The sequence below is a fragment of the Natrix helvetica genome (genome assembly GCF_964273705.1).
Source record: "Natrix helvetica genome assembly, chromosome: 10".
Lineage (NCBI taxonomy): Eukaryota > Metazoa > Chordata > Lepidosauria > Squamata > Natricidae > Natrix > Natrix helvetica.
Genome location: NC_138561.1, coordinates 3,894,268 through 3,917,009, shown reverse-complemented (window position 1 = coordinate 3,917,009; position 22,742 = coordinate 3,894,268). Strand labels below are relative to the sequence as shown.

General features: G+C 47.8%; 1 protein-coding gene across 1 annotated transcript in view; it reads left to right on the top strand.

Moving 5' to 3' along the window:
• The first annotated feature begins 4,720 nt into the window (after positions 1–4,720).
• BCAR1 (BCAR1 scaffold protein, Cas family member) overlaps positions 4,721–22,742 on the top strand; it is a 55,236-nt gene continuing 37,214 nt past the window's right edge. The window contains exon 1 of the mRNA XM_081963015.1: positions 4,721–4,880. Coding sequence (XP_081819141.1) covers positions 4,869–4,880 — 12 coding nt within the window. The 5' untranslated portion in view covers positions 4,721–4,868. The remainder of the gene's footprint in view (positions 4,881–22,742) is intronic.

The following is a 22,742-nucleotide window of genomic DNA, read 5'->3' as shown; positions in this document are numbered from 1 at the left end:
GGGTTCATGAGAATTATTAGTAAGCGTGATGTCACCCCCTTGGGCAAGCCAATCTTCCATTTCATTTTTTTTAAATTAAAAGCCTCTTAAATAAAATGAAAAATATTCCCTGGATCCTTCCAGGGTGCTCAGCTATTATTGAAGAACAAGATGCCGTCACCACGTTATTCATCCACAAATGAACCCAAAATGCCGACTCTTTCCTCTTTCAAACACACCCATATTTCCCCAACTATTTGGGGAACACAAACCCTCACACAAATGCCCCTCCCCCATGACCTTGCTCCTGAAAAATAAAACGGTGCCCAAAAAGTTATAACAAAAAAAAACAAAAAAAAAACCAGCATCAATAATTGGATATTTCCATGTCCGAGAAAGATCAGGTGGCTTTCCCCCCATTATCTCAAGGTCGTAAGATGAATGCAAAACATATTCTTATTAAGCCATGGTTTGTTTTATCCTAGCTAACTGAGTAAACCGCCATTGGTTGGGTTCACATTAGATTCACTTCAGCAGGTCAGGTGAGCCTGTGGAATCTCTGGAGAACGGGCCATGTGCTTTTCCCATAAACGGAAATGTGGCCGAGGGAGGAAATCCCCACCCCTGCAGGGCACAACCTTCTGTTTTTCCCCCACATGGGTGTGCCCAACCCAGCATAGAAGCTGCTCCAAAGTCCACACGCAATTAAGTGTCAGCTTTTCGTCCAAGCACGTGGCTTCACCAATGCCATTTTACAAGAACGCTGCCACTTAGAGAGCTTGCTCTGGGTCCAGCTTGAGATCATCCATCTCTGGTGGCCAATATAGGTGACATGCACAGGGGCCATTGGTTTCCAGTCGTCCCAATGCATTTCAGTCCAGCCTTCTCATTCCTCCTGGCCTTTTGCGAGGGGTGTAAGAGAAAACTAGAATTAATTTCCTGACAGTGAGAACAATTAACCTGTCAGGCCTACAGTTATATTCCTTTTAGGGTCTTTGGCCTGCCCCACTCTCTATTATTTTTCTATGCTGTTTCATTAGTGGAGTAATTGGGAGGGGGAATAGTAAGGAGCAGAATGTGTTGTTGTCAAAATAAAACATTCCTTTCTAGAAAGCCAAGGTCATCTTTTGTCTCCGCACCTCTGCGCCTGACCGAAACTAGATGGGTAGAAATGCCAGCGTGGCAGAGGAAGATTGGATCATGTGATGGACTTGTGGGTATGGGGGCAAGAGGATGAACTTTCAACTGGGTGGGAACCCCAGGAAGCTTTAAGATTCGGGTTTCCACAGTTTGTACCAACATGTCTCTCATTAAATTGGAACTTTGATGAAAGCTGTGCCTTGAACTCTGATTTAATTCTGGATGATAATTGGAACGCTGACATAACCAGTTTGCCTCCAGCAGTTGTGGACAGGGGTGAAATCCAGCAGGTTCTGACCAGTTCTGGAGAACCAGTAGCAGAAATTTTGAATAGTTCGGAGAACCAGCAAATACCACCTCTGGCTGGCCTCGCCCCCATCTATTCTCTGCCTCCCGAGTCCCAGCTGATCAGGAGGGAATGCGGATTTTGCAGTATCCTTCCCCTGCCATGCCCACCAAGCCACACCACGCTCAAGCCACGCCAATCCCACCAAGCCACACCACACCCAAGCCACGCCCACAGAACCAGTAATAAAATTTTTGAATTTCACCACTGGTTGTGGGTGCTCCATCATTGTCCCATTGTGGGAGTTCTTCAATAGATTGGACAGCCATTTGTCCAGAAAAGGTATAAGATCTCCTGTTTGAGTAGGGGGCTGGACTGGAAGACCTCCAAGGTCCCTTCCAGCCTTATAAGTCTATGTTCTATGTAAGAGGCAGTCCTGACCCCTCTCAAGTCCCCCCACCTTTCCTGACTTAACCCTTTGTTTTCCATCTGCAGAGCAGAACGTATTAGACTGAGGTAGGAAGGGAAGTCCATCGGAGCGTGACTGAACCAGGCTGTTCCGTTAGAAGAGGGTTTGTGGGATGTGGAAGGCAGGAGTGCAATGAGTATGTTTTACTAACCCAAGTTTCAACGGGTGATGGTTAATGACTTTGGCTGATCTGGAAAGCAATGGGAAACAAGGGCCTCCTGCTTGAAAAGGGGGTTGGACTAGAAGACCTCCAAGGTCCCTTCCAGCCCTATCATTCTACCTTCTAATAATTAAACACTGATCCTCTGGATAGTACTTGGGAGGCCACCAACAAATGCTAGACATGGGAAATTGGGAAAAAATAGTGGAAAAGCAGCTTCTGTCTTGAAGTCCTCAGTAGTTGAGTTCCTCAAAAGACCTCCGCCTCTCCGCTGTGTGAACCTACAACCGTGTCTCATCTGTGGGAATTTGTAAGCACTGTTGCTCTCCCCATCCTGTGCAGCCCACTGTGGTGCCCCCGCCAGATACAATGGCTCTCCAATCCCATTTCCTGGACGTGGGGCAGCTACTCTGGCTATGAATCATGGGAGCTGTAGTCCAAGGGGTCTGGAGACACTCAGTTGGGGAAGGCATCTGGCCCCAAATATCCTTGCCTCTTAACACCTGTTGGAATCCTCTCCTTCCCTCACCTGTTCCAGAGCTCAGCGGCACCCAACTGGCAGCTTGGTTGCAAAGCTGGGCCTCTGCCCAAATCCCCAGACGGGCTTATTTATCTGGAAGAACGCTGAAACGCCACCTGGGCGCGCCATGCGCCAGTGGGATGCTTCATCCAATGGGGTGGCTTCTGTGGGGCAGCCTTGTCTCCCAGCCCAACAGCTGCCACCCTTCTTGAACCACAGGAGCCAAAGGATCTGGCGAAGGCCATTCCCAGGCACCAGCCCCTGCCAGTCGCTTCTTTCTCCATGCTCTATTTTGTGTGGCAGCAGCAAAAGTCTGCACCTTATAGATTGCAGATCAACAGAGTTGGAAGGGGACCTTGTAGGTCATCTAGTCCAACCCCCTGCCTAAGCAGGAGACCCTACACCAGTGATGGCGAACCTTTTCCTTATGGCGTGCCACAATCGTGCCCACACCACTTCAATCCTCTTCGCCTATCTGCGCATGCACGAGTGACCCCCTCCCGTACATGTGTGCACGACCCCAGGCTCTGGAGGCTTTCCTGAAGCCCGGGGAGGGCATAAACGGACTTCCGGTGCCCTCCAGAGGCCCTCCGAAAGCATTTTATTTCCAAACTTCCGGTTAGCTCATTGCAGCTGTTTTTGCCCTCCCCAGGCTTCAGGAAAGCCTCCGGAGTCTCGGAGGGTGAAAAACAGCCCCAATGGGCCAAGTGGAAGTTTGGGTCTGTTTTTTGCCTTCCCCAGCCTCCGGAGGCTTTCCTGAAGCCCGGGGAAGGTGAAAACAGCCTCCCATGGCACTCCGGAAGGGCAAAAATAAGGTGCCTGGTGTGCCAGCAAATATGGCTCCATGCACCACCTGTGACACGTGCGCCATAGGTTTGCCATCACAGCCCTAACCCATTTCTGACAAATGGCAGTCCAATCTCTTCTTGAAAGCCTCCAGTGATGAAGCTCCCACAACTTCCACAAGGTTAGGGCTTGCCGTGAGCCACATGGTCAGTCCGCCTGGGCAGCCCATGTGGGGGAACAGCAGAAGTGGCATTGCAAGCGCATGCCTTCGTGTTTTACAGGAATGGTGAGGGTTGCGCACACCAGAGAAGGGGATGGATGCAAAAGTGAGGATTATCAGCCGGGAGGAAGATAAAAACACATCTCACAACTACTTGTGATATGGATACGGAGGTTACTAAGCATGTTTCAAAAATCCTCAGTGCTTTTACACCTCAATGTAGCCGAGCCACACAATCCTGCAGTGCAGTCCAAATTGTTTCATCCCCCTCTGTAGGGAGGAAGACGGGGCTGGAGGCCGGACACCTCGCTCAGCGAAAGCCCCTCTCCTTCGGTACGACTTCTGGTGGAGGCCGATGCTGTTGGGGATGATGGGAGGTGTGATCCAACTTCAGGACAGCACCGGCTTGGGGCAAACCAAGGGTACAAGTAGTCCTCGACTTACAACAGTTCATGTAGTGACCTTCCAAAGTTACAACGGCACTGAAAAAAGGGACTTACGATCGTTTTTCACACTTACGGCCATTGCAGCATCCCTATGGTCAAGTGATCCAAATTCAACTGCTTGGCCACTGACTCTGATTTATGACGGTTGCAGGGCCTTGGGGTCATTGTGATCCACTTCAGAGACCTTCCGACAGGCAAGCCAGATTCACTTAACAACCCGTTAAGAACTGTAGTGATTCATTTAACAACCAGGGCAAGAAAGGTCGTCAAACGGGCCCAAACTCACTTGTTTCACTTAGCAACGCAAATGTTGGGCTCCATAGCGGTCAGTAAAACGAGGACTGCCTGTAGTTCTTCGCCGCTCCGAGGCAAGCCTCTTTTTTTACCCTGAAACTGGGGCAGAGTTGGGGCAGGCCGGGGACCCCGCTGCCCGCTTGCTCGTGACCGCAGCCGGAGCGGGGCGGCCTTGCGAGCCCCTTTCCTCCTGGCACGGGCGGGCGGGCATGGGCAGCTGCGTCAGACAAGCCGCCTCTGTCTGCCCGCCCAGCCCCGCGGCCAGAGCGCTGCCCGCCCCCCCCTCCGCCCCGGAGGCCCCGCCGGTGCCAGTCGGAGGCAGCCTCGCCCGGCCTCCCCTCCGCCGGCGCCGCCTCCTCGCCTTGGCCGCAGCCAATTGGGGGCGTCGGGGCGGGGGCAGCGGGGCTCCGGCTCCCCTTCCTCCTCGCCAGGCGCCGCGGGGGCTGCCTCCCTGCCTGCCTGCCTCTGCTTCGGCCTCGGCCCTGCTCGCTCGGCCGCCCGGATCATGCGCTGAGCCGCCCAGCCAGCGGGCACTGCCGCCGCGCCAGGAGCCGCGCCGGCCGGCAAGATGAACTACCTGGTGAGTCCCCGCCGCCGCCGCTGGGGAGGCCGAGACGCGGGAGGGGGCGCCGCCGCCCGCCTGGGAAAGACGCCCGGATCGCCCGCCCGGCCGGGACCGAGCAGGACGGGCAGAGAAGAGCGAGCTCGCCCGCCCGCCCGCCCGCCTCACCTGCGGAAGGCGCGGGACGGAAGGCGGCCGGGAGGCTGGAGCGCTGCGACGGGGACGCCGGTCCGGGCTGGACTTGGGGCCCGCTCCGCTGCTTTGGCCTCTTTCTCCGCCGGCCGAGGGAGGTCCGGCTGCTCCCGACGCCCGCCCAGCCTCCGGAGGGCAAGGAAGAGGCCGGGCGGGCCTGGGAGGTGGCGGCGACGGAGCGGGCAGGAGGCGGCTTTCGCTCCCGCTTCGTCGGGGCTCCTCCTCGGCGGGCCTGCCGGAGCTCTGGGAGAAAGCGGCGGGAGCCGAGGGTGGCCGCTCGGGGCTTGGAAGGGGGAGCGGAATGCGGGTCCTCCGCTCCCGGAAAGTCCGGGGAGGGAAGCGGGGCAGGCGGGTCCGATCAGGGGCTGATTGGAGACGGAACCGGGGCTGCGGAGACTCGCCCGCGGCCGGCTTCTCTGGAGCGGAGGGTGGGTGGGCGATAGAAGCGGAGCTGGGGCTCTTGCCGTTGCGGGCCTGGCTCGCGGAGCGCTAAGAGGGGAGGGGGCCTCTTGGAACAACCCCCCCCCCCCACTCTTCGCCTTTCGCCTCCGCGGCTCTCGCTCCTGCCTGGCTCAGATCCCGCTGGCAGACAGGATCCGCCGGTCTTCGGGATGGGTTGCTCGGTTGAAGGGGGCTGCACCTAATGTGGAAGCCCCCTCCCCAACCTTCCCGGGTTCCAGATACCCTTCGCTGCAAGCCTTGCCGTCGCTTGCACCCCAAAGGCGGGGGGGGGGCTTTGGTGGCCCCAATTCATCTCTGGGTGGGGGTGTATCTCCTGGGGCTGCTGGCTAGATAAGACCCCCCAGGAGCGAGCCCTTCCCCCCTGGTCCCCCTCCCATCTCCACTTTACCCGGAGAAAAACATGCCCAGAATGGCACCAGGCGCTGCTCTCCGGCAACTGGGCAGCCCTTCGCCCTGTGTGTGGCTGGAAACGTCCGCGCATTTCAGCCAGCCATAAAACGCTTAGCCGGGGGTTTCCTTGCAAGAGCCAGGCGGGAGAAGCCCTCGCTTTGAAGTGCTCCGCCGTGATTTATAAGCCCGGCTTCATTCACTCCCAAGAGCCGGAGCGGGAAAGCGGAGAAACTTCATCCTGGCGTGATTCATCGGCTTAGCTTGTTACCTTCCTCCGCCTTACACCTTACTCCGTTGCAGCGCAATCAGTTTGGGGCATTTACCTATTTGGAGAGTGGGGTGGTGGTGGTGTAGAAGTTGCTGAAGAAAGTTTCCTAGCCTGGAGTGGATGGAGGGTGGGAGGAATTGGCCTTCCTTTCTGCCTATTTAGAAGAAGAGAGAGAGAGAGAGGGAGGGCGGGAAGGAGAGAGAGAGAGAGAGAGAGAGAGAGAGAGAGAGAGAGAGAGATTGCTCTGGTGTACTAGAATGCAGCATGAATCGCTTTCTCGAGTCAGCACAAGCTCTAAATGGTGTGTTGGCCTTGTTGGGGTGGTGTTTTTTTTTTTTTTTTGCCTGGGCCGCATCTGTTGGTGGCTGGATGTGATTGGAGAAGTTAAAAGGCAGAGGGAAGGCAAAGCTGTGATCCCTGCAAGCACATTTAAGCATCTGGGCTTTCCTTAATGATCTGGGAGGTTTGGGGGGGGCAAGAGGGTCTCCGAGGGGCTTTGACCCTGGATGAAGCGAGATTGCTGAGTTGCAAATGCCTCCTTTTTTTCTGGCGGCCCCCTGCAAGATGTATCATAGGAACAGTTAGAACAAACCGTTCGTTGGGTTAATTTCCCTATAGAGCTCAGGTGTGAATGAATGACCCCAAAACCTGATGCTCAGTTTTTAAGTATCTCTCCAACACGCAGTTAATGGAATAAGAGAGCTGGAAGGGACCTTGGAGGTCTTCTAGTCCAACCTCCTGCTCAAGTAGGAGACCCTCTTCTATTTCGGATAAATGGCTGTCCAATCTCTTCTTTAAAATCTCCAGTGTTGGAGCGTTCATAGTTTCTGGTGGCAATCAGTTCCCACTGATTAATTGTTCCCAGTGCCAAGAAATTCCTCCTTCGTTCCAGGTTGCTTCTCTCCTTGATTAGTTTGCATCCATTGCTTCTTCTCCTGCCTTCAGGTGCTTTGGAGAATAGCTTGACTCCCTCTTCTTTGGGGCAGCCCCTGAGATATTGGAACACTGCCATCATGTCTCCCCTAGTCCTTCTTTTCATTTCTTTTCAGTTATCATATCCAATTTTTTTAACGTGGCGGAAAAAGGAAATTGTTAAACCCACCGAATGCTTGTTTCGAATTGCATTTTATTGAAATCAATTCCGACCGAAATGCAGTCGCTGCTTTCTTTTTTTCCAAGCTCTGCTCCCTTTTTATGTGTTTCAAGGCCATGGAGCTGGAAACGGTGTGTTCTCTCCTCTTTCAGCGGCGGTCCTGATAGGACAAATTGAACACATGTGGGAGCCAGTGGGATTTGGAAGGAACAGTCGGCAGTGTTTTATGCTCCAGCACTTTGTGCTGACATCAGAGATGCTTGCAATATTTTCTAAATGCATCAGGGGTAACTCCTGTTCAAATGAGTTATGGAAATTGGCAGGAAGCCGCTCCAGAGCCGCAGTCCCAGCGCTGGGCTAAAGTCCCTGGATTTCCACCGGGATAAAATGTAACTGGTTTCTATACAACGTTTCCCAGCAAGTTTAAGATGTGCGGGCTTCAACTCCCAGCTGCCTGGGGAATTCTGGGAGTTGAAGTCCGCACATCTTAAACTTGATCAGGCTGGGGAACACTGTTCTGCTGAGCTGCAGAGGCCATAGAAAGCATGCTGCCTGGGGAATTCTGGGAGTTGAAGTTCGCACGTCCTAAAATTGCTATGGCTGGGAAACACTGCTCTTCGATGCTAGGGAGGCCATCGGAAGCAAATTCATTAGGAAGCAAGCCCTCCCGTGTTTCCGATAGCCTGCTCGATGCTTTGTGGATCCCCCTCCCTTATGAGCTGCGCAATCCACAGGCAGGCTATGGCCAGCTGTCAGGCTGTCTATTTGCAGAAGGAAGCGAGCACTCCGATTTGTGTGTTTGAACAACGCTGCTGCCTGCGTCAGGACTGAAGGAGAGAGAGAGACTCGGTGTCCGTTGGCCATGCTTACCTTAACTCTCTTATATAGCAAGTTGCTGGCAGTGGCCAGAATTAAGCAACTTCAGCAATCCACTGCTGGTCATTTGATCTGCCACGCTCGGAGCTTTGGTGCTGGGCCGGGATAAAAACGGTGAGCCTTTAATTGAGAAAGACGTCTGACGGAATCAAACGTCTGGCTGGCTATTTTCTCCGCTTGACTCCCAGGGATGAGGCCGATAATTTGGAAAATTCCGAGGCCTGCATTTAATCGGGAAAGAGGAGGAAGGAATTTGGCATTTCCGTACAGGTGGTCCTCGACTTAATAACCATTCATTTAGCGGCTATTCAAAGTTATTCAACAGCACTGACAAAATAGAGACTCGTGACGGGTCCTTACAGCTTGAGACCCTCACAGCATCTCCACGATTACATGATCAGAATTTGGGCCCTTGGCAACCAGCCTGTATTTTACAATGGTTGCGCATGGATTCAGACTTTGAATAACTTTCTGGTCATTTGGAATGAACTTGGCACACATTAAAATGAAATTCCGTTGCATGCAGCTCTCAAGGGGTCACCTTTGCTAGGTAAACATACCAAAATAAATAAATACAATATTATGCATATACCCACATATATAGGACACAGAGAAACAACACAGTCTAGTTCAGATGTACATAGCAAGAAAAATGAATCACGTGAAGATCAGGTGAAGGGGTTAATGCCACTTTATAAGGCCTTGGTAAGGCCACACCTGCATTCAGTTTTGGTCACCACGATGTAGAAAAGATGTGGAGACTCTAGAAAGAGTGCAGAGAAGAGCAACAAAGATGTTTAGGGGATTGGAGGCTAAAACATATGAAGAACGGTTGCAGGAACTGGGTATGTCTAGTTTAAGAGAAAGAAGGACTAGAGGAGACATGATAGCAGTCTTCCAATATCTCAGGGGTTGCCACAAAGAAGAGGAAGTCAAACTATTCTCCAAGGCACCTGAGGGTAGAACAAGAAGCAATGGGTGGAAACTAATCAAGGAGAGAAGCCACTTAGAAATTTCCTGGCAGTGAGAACAATTAATTAGTGGAACAGCTTGCCTCCAGAAGTTATGAATGCTCCAACACTGGAGGTCTTTCAGAAGATGTTGGATAACCATTTGTCTGAAACGGTATAGGGTTTCCTGCCTAGGCAGGGGGTTGGACTAGAAGACCTCCAAGGTCCCTTCCGACTCTGCTATTGTATTGTATTGTATTGTATTGAATCTTGGGAGTTTCCAAAAACTTTTCACCTTTGCAGCCAATTCAGGTGCTGCCATCTTTTGGGGGTGTGAGGTGTGTCAAAGCATCCTGAAGTCACATAATTGCCATTTGTGAGCTTCCCAGCCTGTTTCCGCCAATCATAAAGTCAATGGGGGAAGCCAGATTGGCTTAATGACCGTGTGATTCACTTAATGTCTGTAGTGATTTGCTTAACAAAACATGGCAATGAAGGCCTTAAAATTTGGTGTGATTCATTTAACAACCCCCTTGCTTAGCGACAGAAATTCTGGTCTCAGTTGTGGTCACAGGTCGAGGGCTACCTGTCATTTGATCCTTTCCTTCTGGATTTACAGGTAGTCCTCAATTTACAACAGTTCATTTAGTGAAAATGACTTGTAACCGTTTTTCACACTTACAACTCGTGGTCACGTGATAAAAAAATCAGATGCTTGGCAATTGACTCATATTTATGACGGTTGTAATGCCTTGGGGCCATGGGACCGGTTTCTGCGACTTTTTTATAAGCCAAGTCTAAGTCACCAGATTCACTTAACAGCCGTGGTACTAACTCAACAACTGCAGTGATTCTCTTAACAGCGGTGGCAAAAAAAGGTCGTAAAAGGGGGCAAAACTCACTTTAACAATTTTCTCACTTAGCAACATAAACATAAATTTTGTAACTTCAAATGGTAATTAAAGGAACGGCTGTAAGTCAAGAACAGGAATTAAATCTGCATCAGAAAAAATAAGAATGATCCTTCCTTGGCAGAGGATTTTAAACCCTCAAGTGAATGAAACTATAAATACAATCTTATGTATATTTGAAGCTGCTGATATTTACTTATGTTTGATTGTTTCCTCTTTTCTTCTAAGCTCCCTAGAGTGTTGCCTCTGACGCCAAAAATGGTATTTCCGTGTGAATCTTCGGCCCGGCTCAGTCTTTCCCCTCTCCATCCATATTTCGGTCTTAAACGAAAGGATTACATAGCCCTCCTCTTAACCTAAGATTATTTGTCACAAGGAATTTCCCAGCTTTGGTGCCTCCTGACTTTTCCATTCTCACCCTCCGTGAGTTCAAAACTCCCGAGAGAGAACGAGGCTAACGAAATCCTGGCGACGACAGCTTTTAAGCCAAAGCATCCTTCTGAAATGGACTGCCAGCTTTGTGGTCCAGGGAGCCTGGGGTCAATTATACGACAGGCCATGTCAAGCCGAAAAGCCATTGTAAAATGCCAGGATGTCCACTCCATATTTGGACAGGACAGGACAAAACCAAGTTAATGTTTCAGTAAAATGCAGGGCTGCAAAAATCAAGAGAGCTGAAATGTAGATTCTTCCGTCTCTCGTTCCTGCTTTCTAGTGGCTGTCTGGAGATACGCAGTTCAGATCTGGTAGCCTTTGTTCAATTAAAATTTGATTTCATTTAACGCAGGGAGTGTAATTCCTTCCCATGTATTTAAATTTAAAATAATTTAATGCATGGGAACGGATTGCCATTTCTGTGAAATAGAAAGGAATTTCTATTTCTTTCAAATGGGGTAACTCCGTAGTACCGTAATGTCCAAAATTTTAAAGAGTTGCATATCCTTTTGCTGAAAGTTTGGAAGGAAGGCAAATTTTGTGGCATTCATTGGCTGGATCAGTCTAATCCACTGTTTTTCAAAGTTGGCAGCTTTAAGATGTGGGAATTTAACTCCCAGAATTCCCCTCGCTGGCTGAGGAATTCTGGGAGTTAAAATCTGCAAAATTTTAAAGTGGATGAGTTTGGGAAACCATGTCTAGTCCAAGGCTCTCCAAACTTGGGAACTTTAAGACTTACGGACTTCAGCTCCCAGAATTCCTCAGCCAGCGTGGGGAATTCTGGGAGCTGAGGTCCATAAGTCTTAAAATTGCCAAGTTTGGAGATCCCTGATCTACTAGAATATAGAAGAGAATATAGAATAACAGAATTGGAAGGTACCTTGGAGGTCTTCTAGTCCAACCCCCTGCTTAGACAGAAAACCCTATACCATTCCAGACAAATAGCTATCCAACATCTTCTTAAAAGAGTTCCATTGTTCGGGCATTCACAACTTCTGGAGGCAATTTCTGTTCCACTGATTAATTGTTCTCACTGTCAGGAAATTTCTCCTCAGTTCTAAGTTGCTTCTCTTCTTGATTAGTTTCCACCCATTGCTTCTTGTTCTACACTCAGGTGCTTTGGAGAATAGCCTGACTCCCTATTCTTTGGGGCAGCCCCTGAGATATTGGAAGACTGCTATCATGTCTCCCCTAGTCCTTCTTTTCATTCAACTAGACATACCCAGTTCCTGCAACTGTTCTTCATATATTTTGGCTCCAGTCCCCTCATCATCTTTGTTGCTCTTCTCTGCACTCTTTCCAGAGTCTCCACATTGTTCTGCCTCATAGCCAGCTGGCCTATAAATCTGGAAACACAACCATGTAGAGTTTGAAAAAGCTACCAAGCCTCATTCCCACGTCAACACTCCTTGTGTTTAGAACTTATTGTTTGATGTTGTGGCCAAATTGGGTACAGGTAATCCTCGACGCACGAACTTGAATTTAGCAATTGTTCAAAGTTATGATGGAACTGAAAAAGTGGTCTTCATTCTTAGCGCTGTCACAGCATCCTGTAGCCATGTGATCAATATCCAAGACTACCTGTCTCTCTTCATTAGTGATGTGGTCATAATATGAGTCGCGGAGGATTCTTCTCAAGCAGCCTTGTTGGAAAACATTTAACCTTTTCATCCTCTTGGTTTGTACACTTCCATATTTCACGAGCCTACGTTGAGTCAGTACAACGACCTCAAGCGTTTTACCCTCGTGGCAATCCTTGTGGCTGCCCAATAGACCAGATGGAGGGCATGCGTTGAAAAACAGCTGCTGCCACTCCAATTTGATATCGGACTATTCATTTCGATGCAGGTAGTCCTCGGTTTACAGTAATTCGTTTCCTGGCCGTTTAAAGTTACAACAGCACTGAAAAATGTGACTTACGACCGTTTTTCACAATTGAACCTTTGCCAGTATCCCCACGGTCACGGGATCAGAATTCAGATTACGTGGCAGCCGGTTCACTTTTATGACGGTTGCAATGTCCTGGGGCTGTGTGTGATCCCCTTTTGCGACCTTCTGACAAGCAAAGTCAACAGGGAAGCCTGATTCACTTAACAACCGTGTTACTGCCTTACCAACTGCAGTGATTCACTTAGCAACTGTGGCAAGGAAGGTTGCAAAAGGGGGGGAAATTCACTTAACAAATGTCTCACTTAACAACAGAAATTTTGCCCTCAATTGTGGTCGTAAATCCAGGACTGTCTGTACCTCACATATGGCATCCAAAAATTGCACTACGTTGGATGCCCCATGGAGGAAAGGGGAAATGTGTCTGGCCTTGGAAAACTTGGTGCCAAGCAGTTAAGGAAGATCTTAAGATCATTAATGTCCCTTGGGACAATGTCGAAGATGCTGCCAATGATCCAAATGGTTGGAAATCCCTTGCTGCCCAATGTGCTGTAGGGATGGACCTCATGACGAGGATGTATTTATCTTGTCATGTGCAATCTTCTCAGCCAACTTTGACCAGCAAATCGGTGGATTCATTGAATGGCGGTGTGAGCTGCTTAACAACCTTGCCCCCCCTCCCCCCAAAAAGGTCATAAAATCAGATTTAATGACCGTCTTGCTTAGTGATGGAAGTCCCAGTTCGATTGTGGTCCCGAGCTGAGGATTACCTGTATCTCTGTTTCTTGGAGGTCAGAGGGGGTGAGCAAAGCTTGGTTTTCTTCTCCGATTCCTTTCGCAAAACAACCTCCGTCTTGTGAGATGGTCAAGCCAGGCATCGGAGGAAAGTTTCACTCCTCGTCCGGATTCACACAAGATGGTTAACAAGACTGTTGAAGTCCTGGTGTCGGCATCTGCCCAGCATGCTGAGCTTGGCTGGTTCTTTTGTGTTTTAGTGGGCACTGTGAAGCCAGTCTCTTTGGTCAGCCCAAGATTTAATATAATGTACATACCTTAAAAGAGGTTTATCACAGTAAGCAGATTAGATTTGTGGCGTAAAGGCAACCAGCTGTTTTCCCTCTAGGAAGGTTGAATGCAAACACAAGGAAGTCTGGATTTAAAGAAAGGTGAAGAATCATGGCCTTCTCCAGAAGTCTCTGCTTTGGTTGTCATTGCAAGGAATTAATGCAGGAATATGTTGGTGGCTCAGTGGCTAAGACGCTGAGCTTGTCGATCAGAAAGGTCGGCAGTTCGGCGGTTCAAATCCCTAGCGCCGCGCAACGGAGTGAGCTCCCGTGACTTGTCCCAGCTTCTACCAACCTAGCAGTTCGAAAGCACGTAAAAAATGCAAGTAGAAAAATAGGGACCCCCTTTGGTGGGAAGGTAACAGCGTTCCATGCGCCTTTGACATTGAGTCAGGCCTCTCTCCTTCTCTCTCCCTTCCCTTCTTTCTTGATGAGAACCATGGAGGTCCATGGAGGATGAGGAGAACTCTTGGCTAGACCCAAGAAGACTCTTCTGTCCCCATTGATGGTGGTCTGGTACAACCCACAGTGAGGGGGGGGATGACAATATGAGCATCGAGACCCAACCCATGCTTGAATCTAACCCTGCACCTAAGCGTAATTTAGGTTGTGTTGCAATGTTGCAACACCCATTCGGTGATTTGCCGCCTTCTGGGAAATTCTCTGCCCCAGTTTGACGCTTCTTTTCTTTCCTGAGCCCTTAGGAGATTTTGGCTAACCCAGGATCCGTGTTGCAGATTATTCTGACAGGGGCGTCTGACAAGAGAGGAAGATAAAATAGTTGCCCGTATTGTGTAACGTGAATGCATGTCAGACTGGCGCATTTTTCTTGCTGCTGTTCCTGGGCTGCGCCTAATTTCCCTGCAGCACTTAAGGGAGGTGGGGGATGCGTCTCCCCAAGGCTTTCTTTCATTTTTTATTTACAAGGCTTTTGTCCAGGAAGCAGGATCTTCCTTGCCCGATCTACCTAAGCTGTGTTTTATGGGGGAAGGGATGGACACTCACGTCCAAAACTCAACCATTATTCATGACTCTTCAGTGTTTCTTCAGCATGGAATGTTGAGATTTTGGAAAAAGTGCAGAGAAGAGCATCAAAGATGATTAAAGGCCTGGAGACAAAAACACACAAAGAGCAGTTGCAGGAATTGGGCATGGCCAGTCTAGAGAAAAGAAGGACTAGAGGGGACATGATAGCAGTCTTCCAGTATTTGAGGGGCTGCCCCAAAGATGAGGAGGTCAACTAGATTCCATTCCATTACACATTCTATTCTATTCTATTTCATTCCATTCTGCATTCTATTCTGTTCTGTTCTGTTCTGTTCTATTCCATGCCATTCCATTCTGCATCCTATTCTATTCTATTTCATTCCATTCTGCATCCTATTCTATTATATTCTATTCCATTCCATTCCATTCTGCATTCTATTCTATTCCATTCCATTCTGCATTCTATTCTATTCTATTCTATTCTATTCTATTCTATTCTATTCCATTCTGCATTCTATTCTGTTCTGTTCTATTCTATTCTATTCTATTTCATTCCATTCTGCATTCCATTCTGCACTCTATTCCATTCCATTCTGCATTCTATTCTATTCTATTCTATTCTATTCTATTCTATTCTATTTCATTCCATTCTGCATCCTATTCTATTCTATTCTATTTCATTCTATTCTGCATTCTGTTGTGTTGTGTTGTGTTCTATTCCATTCCATTCCATTCTGCATTCTATTCCATTCCATTCTTATTATTCTCCAAAGCACCAGAAGGAAAGACAAGAAACAACGGATGGAAACTAATCAAGGAGAGAAGCAACCTGGAATTAAGGAGAAACTTCCTAACAGGGAGGACAATTAACCACTGGAACAGTTGGCCACCAGAAGTTGTGTGTGCTGCATCACTGGAGGTTTTTAAGAAGAGACTGGACAGCCACCTGCTAGAAATGGTCTAAAGTCTTCCACTTGAGCAGGGGGTTGGACTAGAAGACCTCCAAGGTCCCTTCCAGCTCTATTCCGATTGATTGATTGAAATCAGAATTGGAAGAGGCATGGAGTGCCCTGCATCCCTCCCCTTCCTCTACAGGGCGATCCAGGTTAAAGCATCCTGGGGAGTTCAGCCTGAGTTTGAACTCATCCAATGCACGAGTGGCCATCACCATTCTGGATCCCTGGTCAAATGATGCTTTTTGTAGGAAAAAAGGATTTTCCTAGGAGGTGGATGGGCGGATAGGAGAAACGCCTGTCATTTTTCATTATGACAACAGCCAAGTGTCAACACTTCATTGCTGTCAAAGATCCAAACAAGTCTTGACAAGGATAGAGCCAGAGATGCTGTTGATGGGTTGGGGTGTCCCCAGCAGTGCTGGTCTGAAATGCTCTGCAAGTGTCTCCAAGCCAATGGGCTGGGGGCTTCTTGTCCCTTTGGGGTGGTTTTGCTGTTGTACAAGGGGTTCTCTAGGTGTGACCAATCCACATTTTCTCGTCCTTGGAAAATGTCTCCCTTAATGGTTCTGCCTTAACAGCTTTCCTGAAAAAGAGGCATCACGAAGGACACCCTTTTCTAGTGGCTTTGACTAGCTTTTAACCCAGTTTTTGCTGGCTTTTCCTTTGCTCCAAAATTTTAAAACACCCTCTGCTTTAATGTGCCTTGAAGCCCATCGGAAGGGCAGTGTAGAAAAGAACGGATTAAATCAGTAATGGGAAAAATCCTTCTGTCCTTGCAGAAAGTTGGAGGCCCAATCTAGGTCAACCTCAGTAGACAGTTGTGCTGCTTTGTTGGATGGAATGGCGCACCAAGCCCACCAAAGACCCAAAGATCGCAAAGCAGGTCCACCTGGTTGCCTCCCTTCCCTTCATCTCTTCCCCTCTTCGGCATGCAGGCGTGTGACGTCTTGTGCAATATTTGTAGCTTGCAGCCACAGGCTGGGTGAGGAATGGTGGTGGGAGCCAGAGACTCGTGCCTGGACATGCTGTGGAGAAGCAAGACGGCTCCGTGTCTCCGAAGGTCCTTGCTTGGAAGCGGTTAGTGTATCTCTGCTTGGGCTGCCTTGAAGGGCTTTGGAGGCAGCTGGAATGGAATGGAAGTAGGAATAGAAGAGAAGTAGGAATAGAGGAGAATAGAATAGAATAGAAGAGGAGAATGAAATTAGAATAGAATAGAAGTAGGAATAGAAGAGAAGTATGAATAGAGGAGAAGAGAAGAGAATGAAAGAAGAGAAGAGAAGTAGGAATAGAAGAGAAGTAGGAATAGAGGAGAAGAGAAGAGGAGAATGAAATTAGAATAGAATGGAATGGAATGGAATAGAGATTGGAATGGAATGGAATAGCATAGAATAGAATAGAAAATACAATAATTTAACAGAGTTAAAAGGGACCTTGGAGGTCTTCTAGTCTAGCCCCCTGTTCAAGCAGGAGAACCTATACCATTTCAGACAACTGACTGTCCAGTCTCTTCTTCAAAGCCTCCAGTGATGGAGCACCCACAACTTCTGGTGGCAAGTTGTTCCACTGGTTAATTGTGCTCACTGTCAGGAAATGTTCTCCTTAGTTCTAGATTGCTTCTCTCCTTGATTAATTTCCATCCGTTGTTTCTCGTCCTGCCTTCAGGGGCTTTGGAGAATAGCTTGACCCTCTCTTCTTTGTGGCAGCCCCTCAAATACCGGAATACTGCTGTCATGTCACCAGTATGCTAAGTTGATAATCCAGACTCCCCCAACCTGGTCTGCACAGCTCCTAGAGACTCTCAGCCACTTGACCGAAGGCCGCAGGGTAGCTGGAGAATTCTGGGACTTGTAGGCCAGGACAACTGGGGGATATCAGGCTGGGGAAGACTGCGATGGCTTATCTGGTGTCAATCACAGACAGTCCTTGACTTAAAGCAATTTGTTTAGTGACTGTTAAAAGTTACAACGGCACCGAAAACAGGGACTTACAACACTTTCCCCATACTTGGGACCATTGCCACACCCCCATGATCAAAACTCAGCCACTTGTCAGCTGACTCGTATTTATGACGGTCCCAGTGTCTTCTGATAAGCAAAATCAACGGGGAAGCAAGATTCACTGAACAACCACCTTTCTACTTAACCACTGTGGTGATTCACTTAACAACTGCGGCAAGGAAGGTGGTAAAATGGGGGGCAGAATTCACTTAACTGTCTCGCTATGCAGCGGACGTTTGGGGCACGATTGCAGTCGTAGATTGAGGCGTCCCTGTAACTGCTTTCCAAAAACTGCTTTGATTTGGTGATGTTGTGTTCAGCTGGGAAGGATCTCCTGGATCCATTAGGCTTCGTTTCTGGAAGGCGGATGGGAATCCATCAGGATCTGTCATTCCCAAGCAACCTCCGTGTGCCTCAAAAGTCCTCCCCAGACGAAGGCTGGCAGAAGGCGGCACTTTAACTTTTAATGAGTGCATTTTATTTTTTATTGAACGTAGCTATCAATTGTCTTAATGTGCCTTCATTATTTAATTGCTGATTCTGTTGTAGGCAGCCATATTGAGATCCTTTGGCGTGAGGCATGTCAACTAAACAGGAGCCAATAAATAAAGCTGCCTTCGATATTACCGTTAAGTATCGCTGTTTGGACCGGTGGCAGGGATGCTGTCGCGATGCTCATCTCTCAGATGGCATTTCCTGCAGATACCCGTGGGAAACAGCCGGTATTTTGGCTGCCTCCCCCCCCCCCAGCTCAAATGTATTGAGCGCCGATTCTTATAATCCTCAGGCAGCATGACCCATAGCTGACCGGATTATAGAATTTGTAGTCTAAGACATCTGGGCTGAGAGGAGCCAGTTGAGGAAAGCATCTTTTTTGTTTTGAAAAAGTTACTTATTTTTCCCATTCAAATACATTCACAAATATTGCCCAGAGGCTGAAATACACCAAGTAAATGAGATGAAGAGTATGAAAGAGAGGAGAGAGGGAAGGGAAGAAGAGAAGGAGAGGAGAGAGGGCAGGAGGGGAAGAGGAGGAGAGAAAGAAGGAGTGGAAAGGGGAGAGAGGAGAAGGAGAGAGGAAGGGGAAGCAGAGAAGAGAAGGATGACAGAGGGAAGAAAGGAGGTAGGGAGGCGGAGGAGAGAGGGAGAAGAAAGTGATGGGTAGGGTACAAATATGGTGTATGGAGAGTAGAAGAGATGAAGAGTATGAAAGAGAGGAGAGAGGTAAGGGAAGAAGAGAAGGAGAGGAGAGAGGGCAGGAGGGGAAGAGGAGGAGAGAAAGAAGGAGTGGAAAGGGGAGAGAGGAGAAGGAGAGAGGATGGGGAAGCAGAGAAGAGAAGGATGACAGAGGGAAGAGAGGAGGTAGGGAGGAGGAGGAGAGAGGGAGAAGAAAGTGATGGGTAGGGTGCAAATATGGTGTATGGAGAGCAGGAGAGCCAATAATCATTCTCGGGGGTTGATGGTAAGACAAATTGATGTAAATATTTAATAATATAAAATAATGTTGGTTATGTGACAGTATATATGTGGTTGTTTGTTATGAAATGAAAAAAAAACTTTATAAAAAAATACAATCACAAATATACATTCTTATAAGTGCTATTAACACTTATCTATTAACCATTAATGTTTATCACTATCTTCTTACAAATATATAAAATACATTTTGGGCCACTTTCTTGCCACCCCGTGTCTCCATCTTATTTTGCAACAACCTGGCTCCTTCCGTCTTCCCAACCTCCTTTCTCTGCCTTCTTCTTTCCTCCTCTCTTTCCTATTTTCTTCTTCTCCTCTTTTCCCCACTCCTCCTCTCTTCCCCTCCTTCTTACCTCATCTCCTACTCTTGCTTCCCCTCCCTCCCTTCCTCTGCTTTGCCCTTTCTTCCTTGAGGAAAGCATCTGAAGACTCTGTGCATTTCTCTTCTGTCTCTTCTCCATACTTCTCCCATGAGATTCTCCCCCAGCTTCTCATTTTGTAGGCATTAAGAGGGCAAGAATCACTTCTTAGTGGTGGCTTCTGTAATAAATTGAGCCCCTCCTTTTTTCAAATAGGGAGCAAGTTCTCCCTAGGCCTTTTAATGATCTTTGTGTTACTTTGCTTTTGCCCGTTCGTTCATTCTGCGGTTTAGGAGACAATGGTTGGTGTTTCCGTCAAAAATAGGCCTTATGAAGGGAAGACAGACTCCGATGAGGGCATATGAGTACTTGAGTCAGAAATTGAAGAGGATTTCTCTTGGACCATCGTCAGCAGATTTCTCTCTCTCTCTGTGTGTATGTATGCCAAATTTGTCTTGGCTGGCTTGCAGTTCTTCTGGAGAAGGAGGCCTTTGGACATGAATCTGCCACATATCCATCTTAGGACTCATCTGGCACATGCAGAAGTTTGGAGAAGGCCAACTCATCGCAAGAAAGTGGAGAGGAGAAGAACGCATTCTCCAAACACGTTTCTTCTCCTCCTCCTCTTTCTCCTTCTTCTCCTCTTTCATCTTCATCTCCTTCTCATCCTCCTCTTTCTCCATCTTCATCTCCTCCTCTTTCTCCTTCTCCTCTTCTCCTCCTTCATCTTCATCTCCTCCTCATCCCCCTCTTTCTCCATCTTCATCTCCTCCTCCTCCTCCTCTTTCTTCTTCTCCTCTTCTTCTCCTTCATCTTCATCTCCTCTTCCTCCTCCTCCCCCTCCCCACTCCTCCTCCTGGCTTTGAGTAGCTGTCTCAGATCTCATGGGCTTATTTAGGGGGTGTGGGAAGGCCTGTTTCTCTCTCAGGCTCAATTTCTGAGTCATGAAGAGAATTCCAAGCTGGTGGGATGAGTCCTCTTGTGTTGTGATGTTTCTTGGATCAGTGTTACGTTTCCCATCTGGATCCAAGAATCCAGCTGCTGGCCTTCCTTGCTAAATGATTCTCACAAACTTGCATGCTGTGGTTGGATAGTCGTGGTGCAAAAAAATGGGAGCAAAGCCCATTGGTGCCTTCTTGGAAGGAAATGCTCCATCCCTAGACATCCAAATTTTGCTGGATAGGTGCCTCGAGTCCTGAGAAAATAAAATGGACAGGCCTCTTCCATTTTTTGGAGAATAAAGACCAAATGACCTTTAATGGAGCCAGGAGATAACTTGTTGAGAACATTTCCTTATTGTATTTTGATTTATTGTATTTTAATTTTAACGTAGCTTTGCTTGCGTCCTAAAGGATTGCATTTACACAAAAGAAGGGCAATTTTGAAATTATGACAATTGCATAATGTGAAATTATCACATTAAGACAATAGATAAATTAGACAAACTAATTAAATCAAAGAGAGATCCAACCTAGAATTAAGGGGATATTTCCTGACAGTGAGAACAATCAGAAGGTATGAGTGCTCCATCAAGGAAGAATTTCAAGAAGAGATTTGACCTGGATGATATAAAATCTCCCTGCTTTGAGCGTGGGGAGGGGGTGGTGGACTAGAAGATCTCCAAGGTCCCTTCCAGCCCAGTGATTCTATTTTTTGTGTTTACTGCGTTTCTCTGAAGGGTGGGAATCAAAGAGTTGTTGATGCACGTTACATTTTTATTTTTGGATCTTCGGTTGTTGGTAATATTCATGAACTCTACAGCAAAAAGATGGATTCTTTGCTGAGAAATTCCTTGGTCAGAGAGCAGCGCAGCTGTTTAGGGAAAAGAGGACTAATATGTCAAATGCAGCCATCTCAAAGTGCTGAGCATCTCTGTCTCTGAGCAGTGTCACCAGTCACGTGGGGACACCGTGATTTTTGTGCGATGCTCCCAGGAATTACTGGTGTGAACCCCCGCCCCCCACACTGATTTTGGGGAGCAGAGCACACAGCTGGGCTGAAGTATTCTCTGCAGAGTGAGCCTACTGTTTTCAGGGAGGAAAACAAATGAAATAGTGTAGGTAGTGGGAAATGCTTGGTGGTCCAACGTCCATTCTGGAGATGAGGCTGAAGGAGACCCACGGGCTGAGCTGCTTGATAGCAATAGTCCTTAGACTTATATACCACTTCACAGTGCTTTCCAGCCCTCTCTAAGCGGTTTACAGAGTCAGCTTATTGGCCCCAACAATCTGGGGTCTTCATTTTACTGATCTCGGAAGGAGGGAAGGCTGAGTCAACCTTGAGCCTGGTGAAATTCGAACAGGAGAGTAGTGGGTATAGTTAGCCTGTAATAATGCACTCTAACCACAAGGAAGGAAAGAAGGAAGGAAAGAAGGAAGGAAAATAGCAACAACATTTAGACTTATATACCGCTTTACAGTGCTTTACAGTCCTCTCTAAGGGGTTTATAGAAGCCTCTTGCCCCCAACAATCTGTGTCCTCATTTTACCCATCTCAGAAGGATGGAAAGCTGAGTCAACCTTGAGCCTGTTGAGATTCGAACTGCCAAATTGCAGGCAGCCGGCAGTCAGCAGAAGTAGCCTGCAGTACTGCACTCTAACCACTGCGCCACCGCGGCTCGTTTGATGCCCAAAATGTTGGGGTTTCATCCCTGCCATTGTTGAAGTAATCTGTTGGGTTTCAGAAGGACATGGGTTCCCCCCCCACACACACACTTTTTAGCAAACTGTGATACATGCAGGTAATCCTTGCAGGAAAGGAGGACCGAGGTGGAAATTCATAACTGTAATAATACAGTAATCCTAGACTTACAAGCCTTCGTTTAACGACCGTTCAAAGTTGTAAAGGCACTGAAAAAAGTGACTTTACGACCATGACTATTGCAGCATCCTCATGGTCACATGATTTACATTGGGACGCTTGGCAACTGACTCATATTTATGACGGTTGCAGCGTCCTGGGGTCATGTCCCTTTCGGGAGAGGGGGCGGTCTATAAGCGCTAAGAAATAAATGTGATCCACATTTGCGACCTTCTGACCAGCAGTCAATGAGGAAGCCAAATTCATCTAACAACCGTGTTACTAACTTAAAACTGCCATGATTCACCTAACAATGATGGCAAGGAAGATAATAAAATGGGGCAAAACTCATTGTCTTGCTTAGCAACAGAAACTTTGGGCTCAGTTGTGGTCATAAGTCGAGGACTCCCTGTATTTGAAAGACAACATGAGGTTAAAACCAACGGCGGTGGAGAGAAACTAGAAGTTATGGCAGATGCTGCTTCCTGGTCTCCTATCATCCCTCTGGGTTCCTGCTAAGCCTAAAGATGCATCGGATACTGGGCTGCAAGACCCAAATGAGCACTAGATGGCAGCAAAGAGACACAGTGAAGTAATCTTGGCTGCCATCTAATGGCTATTTGGGATTCTCTAATCTTGGTATATGAAAAAAAAACTTTCTAAAGTGGATATTTAAAAACACAGCTCAGAAAAAGAGAAAGAAGAAAAGTCAGAGAGAAAAGAGATGAGAAACTAGATTTTGAAACAATATAAAATCAATTCAAATATAATTTAATTT